General features: G+C 26.3%; 1 protein-coding gene across 2 annotated transcripts; it reads left to right on the top strand.

The window, feature by feature from the left end:
• The first annotated feature begins 45 nt into the window (after nt 1–45).
• On the top strand, nt 46–7479 carry LOC112593122 (serine/threonine-protein phosphatase 4 regulatory subunit 3A). 2 transcript variants are annotated; one of them, XM_025337417.1, is made up of 13 exons: nt 46–1044; nt 1992–2047; nt 2134–2376; nt 2438–2642; nt 2706–2799; nt 2864–3044; nt 3120–3269; nt 3346–3502; nt 5350–5568; nt 5640–6153; nt 6217–6389; nt 6456–6607; nt 6735–7479. In XM_025337417.1, exons 1-13 carry the CDS (start codon nt 891–893, stop codon nt 6822–6824), a joined length of 2388 nt encoding a protein of 795 aa, XP_025193202.1. In that variant the 5' UTR covers nt 46–890; the 3' UTR covers nt 6825–7479. The 2 variants fall into 2 exon arrangements, with proteins under 2 accessions (XP_025193202.1, XP_025193200.1); XM_025337415.1 differs by having other exon boundaries at nt 52–1044; nt 6211–6389.
• Nucleotides 7480–10989: the final 3510 nt, after the last annotated feature.

Consider the following 10989-nt stretch of genomic DNA (forward strand, 5'->3'; position numbering starts at 1 on the left):
TTATGCATTTATTTGTTTAAAAATAAAGAATCCATTATTATCTGTTTATGGTTAGAACAACAGTACAAACTACAAAAAATACAAAACCGAAAACACACGACACACGTTTACGTTTCCACTTTCCAGTAATCGTACATTGGTACATTATCATAAAAAATGTAGTATAATATTAATAATAATACCGGACTGCGTGTACACGGTGTACCTGTGAGTTATTATTGTATTGATATTGGAGTGGCGCGCGTGTTGTTTTTGTTTTCGTTCGGTCCGCAGCGTCGGTTGGCCCGCGGTTCTGTTGGCCGCACTGCGCGTCCGCCGCGATCGTTCCTCCACTTCACTGGCGACCGAGTTGGTGAACGGAACGCGTTATGAGCGTTTACTACTATTAGTACTATTATTATTATTCATTCCTCCTCCCGTGCGTACGTTCTATATATATAATATATTATTTATTTTTATTTTTTTTTTTTTGTTTTCAAAATGGCCGTGTGTCCACTATTTGTTGTTTAGAGCGCGCGTCCGCGAAATGTTGTCACGTTCCACCGTTGATAAAACCGATTGCGATACGTTTGACCAGTGCGCGCTCCGTACATTTCACTCGATTCTCATTACACGCGCTTACCCGTCCCGTTCCGACGGACACTTGGTCGAATTCGGCGGGTCCCGGTGAATTCCGGAAAGTCTGTCCGTGTATCGCGCGTCGATTACGTTATTTTTCTGAAAATAGTCGTTGTACCGTCAACTCGCTTCGTTCGTGGTGTGTCCTGCGTCTAAACACCACACCGCCTGTCTGGATTGTTGACGGCATCCGACCGCTACAATTGGCGGTTGTCTGAAAGGATCGAAAATCATTTATATTCAGTTTTTCTTGAGATGACCGTTGTGGACTCATGTTCGACGCAATGACTGATACCAAGCGGCGAGTGAAGTTGTACGCCCTGAATGCTGATCGTCAGTGGGACGATCGTGGCACAGGGCATGTGTCGTGCACATACGTTGAACGACTCAAAGGCGTTTCTCTTTTGGTTCGAGCTGAAGCCGATGGTTAGTATCTTTTATTCGAGTATTCTGCTATATTCTGTTGACAATTTCCTGTTTACCTACTTAATGGTTTTGTGTTGTTGTTATTTGTTATTTCTTGGTAACTACTTTCATCTTATCTGGATTATGATCAATGATTTTATTTGTATTATTTATACAATAACAATATAGTATTTCTCTCTATGACTACTTGTATAGGACAATCTTAGCTATTTTTTAATCATTTTAGTGTACTTTAGAATTTTTCTCACATTGTATGATAGTTAGCTAGCATTCAAAAGGTATTTTTTTTTACAAATTTAACAGGTAATTTAAAGTATAAACCATACAGTATATATAATAACTCATAGTAAACAATGAAACCAAATATGACTGTTAACAAAATCATTAATTTTAATTTATATTTAGGTAATAATTACTTATTATTTTTTATATAACTGCTCAATTAATATATTCATATTCATATTAAGTTTTGTTTAATCATTTTTTTATTACATAGGTAAATTAAACAAAAATTATAGGTGTTAAAGATAAAATCAATTTTTTCTTCACATTTACCTATTTTATTAAAACAAATTAATACAACTTTTTTTATAATATGTAAAATAATAAAACAATGTATTTTTTTTTTTTTTAATAATATAACATAAATTGCAATCTTTAATTGCCTTTTTGAATGTAATAATATCGAATAACATAAATTCACCTTATCAAATTATCTTCTTCCTTCTTGTTAAAAAAATATTAGGTGCCATGAATTGAAGATTGATATTTTAAAATAAAATTTAATTATTCATTATTTCATTTTAATAAATTAAAGTTTAATTTTAGAATAATATATGAATGGTTATGAATAGTGTTGCATAATATTTAATTTTTAAGGTGTGTTAATTTTATATAAACTTAGTACAAAAATACAAGTGTTTAAATTCAATTTTTTTTTTGTATAGGTGCTCTTTTATTAGAATCAAAAATTCAACATGATACAGTCTATCAAAAACAACAAGTCAGTTTATTTCATTTATTATTTAAATTATATTTGTTTTAATTATGCATTTAAAAATCTATGTTTATTATTTCTACTAAATGCAGGATACACTAATTGTTTGGTCTGAAGCTGATAATTTTGACTTGGCATTAAGTTTTCAAGAAAAAGCTGGTTGTGAAGAAATATGGGAAAAAATTTGTAGTGTTCAAGGAAAAGACCCAACAATAGAAACCACTCAAGATATTGTTGAAGAGTCTGAAGATGAGCGTTTTGATGATCTATCAGATTCAGCTCCTCCTGTTGAATTACCACTATGTGAAATTGGCAGACTTAAAGAAATTAAAGACGTAATTAAAAGAAAAAAAAATTTCATAATAAACTTAATTTGACAAATAATTTTATTTTTAGCTTTTTATCACTTGTATGGCCACACCTTTAAATAAAGATAGGTTAGCTGAAGCTATTGAAAATGATGGCTATGTACGCAAGTTGGTAAAATTATTCAATTTGTGTGAAGATCTCAATAATTTGGAAGGTCTTCATTGTTTATATGATATTGTCAAAAACATATTCCTTATCAATAAAAATGCTTTGTTTGAAATGCTTTTTGCTGGTAAATACGACAAATAAAATTAAACTATTTTATTTTTATTAAAATATTATATTTTTGTTTTAGATGATATTATATTTGATGTTATTGGCTGCTTAGAATATGATCCAACTTTACCTATCCGTAAATATCATAGACATCATTTAAAGAATGTTTCAAAGTAAATTATCCTTAAATTAATTGATTTTCATAAATTATTCTAAAGCATTTGTTTTTTTTTTTAGATTTAAAGAAGTCATATTAATAACTAATATTGAGTTATTGAACAAAATACATCAAACTCACAGAGTGCAGTACATACAAGATGTGGTTCTTCCTACACCATCTGTATTTGAGGATAATATGTTATCTGCATTAAGTAGTTTTATATTTTTCAACAAAGTAGAAATTGTCACTTTAATACAAGTAAATAAACATTTTTGAAATGTATTATAATTTTATTTCTGATATTTTATTAAATTCTTATAATAATAATTGTAGGAAGATGAAAAGTTTTTACCAGATTTGTTAGGTCAACTACAAGATGAAAGCACGCCAGATTCCAGGAAATTAGAATTAGTACAATTCCTTAAGGAATTTTGCAATTTTTCACAAAATTTACAGCCCCCTCAGAAAGAAGGATTCTTTAGAGTAAGTATAATAAAAAAAAATTAATATTTGTATTATTATTTTATTTTTTTATTAAAATTATTTCAAATTTTTGTAGACATTAACTTCTCTGGGTATTTTACCTATGCTTGAAATGACTTTAATGTCTGAAGATGTGAATATAAAACAGGCCGCCATTGACATTCTTACCATTCTTGTTGAATTCTCGCCTTCTGTTATACGAGAGTACATTCTTCAGCAGTCTTCTGATACTGGTAAGATAAATTAGTAAATATTTTTAAAACTTGGATTTGTTTTATTAAACATTTCTATTAGATAAAAATTCAGTTTTTTAAATACTCATAAAAATATTAAATTTAAATAAGTAATTTATTAATAAAGATTTCATTTTAATTATAAGTATTCACAGTCTAATTAATATTAACCTTATAAAGTGATATTCGTTATTTTTATGATCTTAATATTTTAGGTAATTCCTTTTATGCGTTTTAAGTATTTTTAAACTTGAAAATTAGTTTAAGAAACACCTCATTTAATTTTACATAACTTTTAAGGGTAGACACCAGTGTAATGTTAATAATTCAATCGCCAAACTTTATTTTTAACCAAATAATTTACTTAGATAATTTTTGTTGGTTTATAAAAAACCTCTTGTAATTTTACTATAATTTAGTTAAATAAATAATAGAATCAATATTAATCATCTTCATTTTCAACTCAAAATTAATTTTTACATTTTATTCATTTTCTATTATATTTTTACACTTACATTTTGAGCAAAACAAGATTCTTAATTAGTAGTTCATATAAAGTAGACCTTAAAGTACCTATATAAAATATATAAAGACATTTATTTTTTATTGACATATTAGGCTCAAAGTCCCAATCTGGACAAAATTATTTATAAATGATAAAAAAAATAATTTGTTAAATAGTTTGTAATTATTTATAACAGTTTTACTATACGCAATAATATTTTTGATTTATTTTAAAATATTATATATTAATTATAGGTATTATAAATCTATTTTTACTGTTTTGCGGTATTTACAGAAAAATGTTATATATTGAGTTATTTAAGTTGATATAATATGGTATAAACATATTTTAATAATTAAATACCTAATAATAGTATTATAAACATAATATTTTTTTTAAATATTGTAATAAAGGCCAATAGACTGTTTCTGCTCAAAATAATTTTTTGTGTAAAATGTTATATCATTAAATTCAACTTTAACAGACCTATTATACTGAATCACTTTACACTGAAATGTACAGCAGAGTAGTATTCACTTTTCTGCCTTTTTTTATTCTGAATTTTATTGTATTTTTAAAATAAATATTTTAATTGTTATATCCTTATTTTATAAAACATGATCAAATAATAATACTAAATTTATTGAAGAATGTAATTAATTTATTATGTCAACATGTGTTGTCTCTGTCTTCCACTTTTATGATGTAGTATAGTAGTTAAACATGGTTCTATACTAAATTCTTACTACTATTTATTTGTAGTAATTATAAAAGCAAATTTATAAATTATCTTTAAAATGTTTATTTTTAATAAGTTATAAGTACATGATTAATTTTAAAATAAATCTAATAAACTTTTAACCAATAATAAATTGTGACAAGATTGCAGTATATAGTTCTACTATGTTATGTGTATTTAAGACAGAAACTTCATGGGAGGGTACAATATCCTTTTCACATAGGTTGTTAGCTATAATCATCTTTCTTCATTTATCCCTATTAATCTTCACTTTTTTATGTAAAATACATGATCCGGTGTTCTCCCCCCTCCATATATTTGATATGTAATTTCCTTATTAAATGTTACCAAGTTTTCTTTTTCTTTTAGTTTTTACTTAGCTTACTTTTAATACATAAAATCATAAACATTTAAGTTATAATACAATTTATATTTCATATTGATTCAAAGCAGATTTTAATTTTATTTATAAATTAAAAATAATTGTTAATTGAATAGAAATACAAGTGCTTATATTAAATATAGTTATGGTTTAATCATAATTAATTGTTGCAGCATTGCATTGTTAATAGTTTTTATTCAACTTGTACTTTTTATTTTTAGTAACTCAAGCAAATGGAAATGAAGTAGAATTGATGCTGATGAATGTAATAATCGAACAGATGATATGTGATACAGATCCTGATCTCGGACGTGCTGTCCAGCTAATGGGTGTTATACGAGTTTTAATCGACCCTGAAAATATGTTGCCGTCACTCAGCAAAGTTGAAAAAACTGATTTTCTAAACTATTTTTACAAACATAGTATCCAGATTCTTATAGGTACTTGTTGCTCACAAATAATACTAAGAAATTTTTTTTTATTTATGATAATTTTATTTTTATTTTTTTAGCACCATTATTGGCAAATACAGTGGATGGTAAACCAGCACGAGATGATTACCAAAATGCTCAGTTATTGGCACATATCCTTGAATTACTGACATTTTGTGTAGAACATCATTCATATCATATAAAAACTTGCATACTGAACAAAGATTTATTGAAACGAGAATTGGTACTAATGAAGTCAGCCCATAAATTTTTGGTATTGGGAGCCCTACGATTCATGAGAAAAATTGTTGCATTAAAAGACGAGTTTTATAACCGTTATATCATAAAGGGATGTTTATTTGGTCCTGTTATTGATTGTCTATTAGATAATAATGGCCGATACAATTTACTCGATTCTGCCATCATTGAATTGTTTGAATTTATTAAACTTGAAGATATTAAAGTATTAATAGCACATGTTGTTGAAAATTATGGTAAAAAGTTAGAACATATTGATTATGTACAAACATTCAAAGCTCTTAAAATACGCCATAGTCAACAAACTGAAAAATTAAAAGAAAAACCTATCACAAAGTATGTATAAAATTTTAAGTATCATTATTATTAATAATTAATACTTTATTCACTCAGTTGTAGTGTGACTGTATCAACTGGTCGATTTAGAAGAGATCCACGGCAAATAGAAGATGAAGAAGAAATATGGTTTAATAACGAAGATGATGAATTTGATGATGGTGAAGCAGTTGTTCCACATACAGGAATGACAGGGTCAACTGAAATTACAGTTTCTGAACAATTGGAATCAATTGGTAACTTTTAATAATGTCTTATCTATAAACAAACATTTTTAAAACTTGTGATGTGTTTGTTAATAGGTAAAAGTATTGACAAGAAATGCGAAGGAAGTAGTACAAAAATATTTGGTACTACTGTAAAAACAACCCCAGTTATGAATAATAATTTAGTAGCTACTCCAACATTAAGTTCATCGCCTGAAGAGTCAAAAAATAGTTCTCTTTTGAAAAAAGTGAGTTATTAGAATAATTATTATTTTGCGATTATATTCCTTAATGGATAAATATTAATGAATCATAAACTATTATTGTAATTATATTTATTTTATCTTTTTAATAATATTAATTTAATTTTTTCAGGCTTTAGTTGATTATGAAGGTGATTCAGATGAAGAAGAAGATGAAAATGGAGATTTAAAATCGCCAACCAAAAGGCCCCGTTATACATAATATGTTTGTAAATTTTCTTATACCTATAATTTGAATAATAATTCACCTGTTTTGTTATACAAAACAAGCGCCAACACTTGATAATTTTAAGTTATAGACTAAATGACATCACCCCTGTGTAAATAATAATCATGCCAAGTATGATATGCCTTATAGATGTTTTCATAAATAATGTGTAAAGCTAGGTAAATATTGCTTAAAAACATTTCTATTTTCATTTTTTACCCAAAATCAATTCTTGTATATTTGACTTTCCTTTGGACTGTTAATATCTATCAGTACTTAATGATAACTATTATTGTAATAACAATTACAAAAAAAAAAAAAAAATACAAAACAAAATTGTACCTGGTTTATATTTTTCATAAGGAACAATCAAACTAACTAACGAGTTAACTATTAAATATTGGTGTTAGATAGACCAATACGCTCCATAATTTTATTTTTATGTTTTAAAGTGATCTATAAATTACTGCAATTTTTGTTGTGATATTTTGACCTTTTAATTTGTTTTTCTTTTTGTTTTTGTACAAACTTCGCTGTTTACATGCTGCGAACCACAATTGTAATTGATTTCATATAAACCTTAGAGCTTTGTGTAGATATTTTCATGTCTATGGTGTATATTAAAAAATTATACAAATCAATTTTTAGAGTTGACCTATTTTTTTATTACAATTTTCAACGTGAAATGTAATTATATTTTAAAAAAAAAAAATGTATGAAACTTATAGATATAAAGAACATAATATGTAATATGGAACTAAACATTTAGGTAAGCATAGTGTTATTTCCCGTCAAGACAAATGGTTAAGATTACTTGTTTGTCTTTTGATTGAATTGTTTGTAATAATTTAAAAGACTGAAAAATGTCACTTAAACTTAAATGTAATGGGGCAAACAAAGTTTCTTTAAACAAAAATATAGGACCAAAACCAATAACGTTTTTCTTGAAAAAAATATTAATAAAAGCTTTTTAATTTGTCCAAGTTGTTAAATAACTATTCTGTGTAATGGTTATGTGTTACTATTGTTTTTAAAGTTCATCAGAAGTAGTATGGCAATAAAATAGTTAAGATTTTCTTAATTATATCTGTTAATTAAAATAAATAAAAACGTTTTTGTTTAAATGTATTATTGTATCATTCATTTTACGGGCTTTTGTTGGAAATAGTAATTGGATATGGTAATAAGTGTCTCTTAATTTTGTTAAAATTTTCAATACATAAAAGAAATTTTGGCTTTCTCTAATAAGTTATTAATGTCATTTTTTATTTGGCAGAAAAATATCTACTTAAAATATATCTTTTTAATGTCTTAATTCCGAATGATATCATTTGATAATGAATTGTATACATTGTTTTGATAATTTACACAAGTGTTGTGAAGTTGATCATTTGGATGTGACAACCAGTGACCAAAATGTTTTTTTTATTTTTACATATTAAATTATTTAATTTATACATTCCGTTTTATTTTTCCATTATCAATGTTTAAAAAACTGTATAAATCATTCTAAACAATTAAATAACTATTATGTTTTTAATAATTCAAGACTATATACTTTTTTTTTTATATATTCACAGGTTATACAATATAATTTTTAAAAGAGATGTTTGGTATTATAACACTAATCAAAATAAATAAATTGTTATTTCCATAAATCAACTTGTAGATTTTTTTTGCAGCAAATTTAATATGTCTACATCCACTTCACTCTTAAGTATATTCTCATATTGAATGAGATTATTTTTAAATTTAAAAATAATTATTTCATCATTTTCAAACCTAGATTATAATGTATTATTCAATCAATTAATATATTTTTAGCAATTTTTTAGTTTGAGCAGAAACGCAGAGCTATGTTAATTTTATGATAATTTTTTATTTTTCTGTCATTACTTTTTAAGGTATAAAAAATTCTTTATTTTTAACTTTTGGGATGGTTCTGATAATGAATAGAATTTAGTTTATATTGCGGGGGGGGGGGGGATTAAAAGTAAAAAATGTGCAGTACTTTTCTAATTAATCGAGAAAAACATTAATTGAATTAAAAATATAGACATTTTTTAGAAAATCAATTTTTGTTATGAAAAGAAACGTTACTTGAAATTTTCATAAAATATATTTGTTCTAATATTCATGATAAAATTTTCAATTATTTTATAATTTTCTTAAGTACCTATTTGAAGTAATTATTTTTATAAAATCTAGAAAAGTTGATATTTTATTATCTATATACATCGAAAGGTCATTCATTCAATGACTTAAAACTTAAATTCTCGAAAACTACTTAACCCACGAAATTGAAGTTTGGCATATAAATAGTTTATAAGTAAAAACCGTCAACTAATAAAGAATTTTACAAAATTTACATATTAAAGAGAGATGGCTCATGAATAATGATTATTTGATTTGTAAAATCTTGCTATTGGTTACTAAAAATATAATTCAATAGATATTAGTCTAATAGTTTATGTTTGGTAAAAGTCACCCATTTGACCTCGCTCTCAACACGTAGGCTCAAAATGTTACCTTCTTTTTAGCAATTTTATCATTAACAGAAAGCAAATAATTCAAATTTTTTAACTGTAGGAAATTTACACTTAAAAAGACTGCTTCTTTTATATTGAGTTACATTTAAAAATAGTTCCACTCATAATTTTTTTTATGGGCAATGCCGGTAATTCACCAATTCAACTTATAATTTTTTTTTTTTTTTTTGTTGATTTTTATTACATTCTATTTATTATTAGAAATTAATATTTAAGTGAATGTAAAGTCAATTCGTCATAAATATCATGTATACACCAAATCAGAAAGCTAAAAATATTGCTTATCCATATGCGTTGCACTGAAAGTTACCATTAGGCAATCTAATTCAACACGGATGCATTTTGATCCGAGCAACGAAGCGCTCGGCGAGACAACTAATAAAATAAGTGTAACGTTTTCAGCAAAATCTAATAGAACCTACTTGCTTCTACCGACGTCTACCGCCACACCAGATATTAATACCTAGTAAATTAAATAATTTTAATTGTTAAATAGCAATATCATGAAATACGCTCAGTTATATATAGGTCTTATTTAATGTCTATAAATTATGCAAAAGAAAAACCGCATTATAGTAATTTATATTGAAGAAATTTCGATGTTGGTAAATCAAAAAAAATTTAAAGAACACGATAAATAATATCGCCCACAGGAACGACAGGTCGTCGTTATGATGCGAAACGTTAGTGATACCAGTAGATGTAATGTGCATAATATTGCATAATATAATATTATAATGCACACGAACGCTGCAAGGAAGAACGCGCCTAACCGTGCACGCAAGAAATCAAGAAAACACTGGAATTATCGCCTCCGTCAGAGTGCGCCCCGGACAGAACTGATGTCGTTTTTACGCGAGGTGAAGTTTGGAGAATTTATTGATTTTTTATAATTATTTTCCAAACGGTTAAACGTATGCACATTATTGCCAAAGCACGTTGTTACAGACAAAATCTTCATCGATCAAATATATCATGTGCTGATGTGTTTACAAAAATACACGACTTCTAAGAAAAGATACACAATAATTGTTTAAAAAAAAAAAAAAACACTTTCTCGTATATATCGATAATAGAATATCAATTCATATTTGTCAATGTAACAAAAGTAAATGTACCTATAAATAGTTTGTATTTTCATTATTCTTGCTAACACGCGTGCATTGATATTCGAAAGTGTTATTTTAAACAATTATATATTTCTTGGTCCAGAAATCGTATACATATTCTTGAAAATATATCTTCTATTCCATCGAGGACAATGTGATCTTTAAAACATGATACCTATAGTAATTTTTCATTAGTTTTACCATTTACATTGTAATAGTAAAAAACCAATAAATCAATAAATGTCTTCCTTTAGTGTTCGTGACCATAATATAAATAGTATTGACTATACAGACAGAGAACAGATTAAATAGTACAGACGAATAAATACAACCTACAAGAACGTGACAGCTCCGAAGCTGAAACTGAGAAATAATTATTTACTAGTAATTTTTTCGGATTTGCATTCTTCTATAATTGATTCAAAGACCATTTATTTATTTATTATTATTTTTTTAATACGCTTGGTTTGACGTTTATTTTGTTCAGTACCTATAACTTAT

The sequence above is a fragment of the Melanaphis sacchari genome, unplaced genomic scaffold (assembly GCF_002803265.2).
Source record: "Melanaphis sacchari strain LSU unplaced genomic scaffold, SCAv2.0 Contig1_pilon_pilon, whole genome shotgun sequence".
Taxonomy (NCBI): domain Eukaryota; kingdom Metazoa; phylum Arthropoda; class Insecta; order Hemiptera; family Aphididae; genus Melanaphis; species Melanaphis sacchari.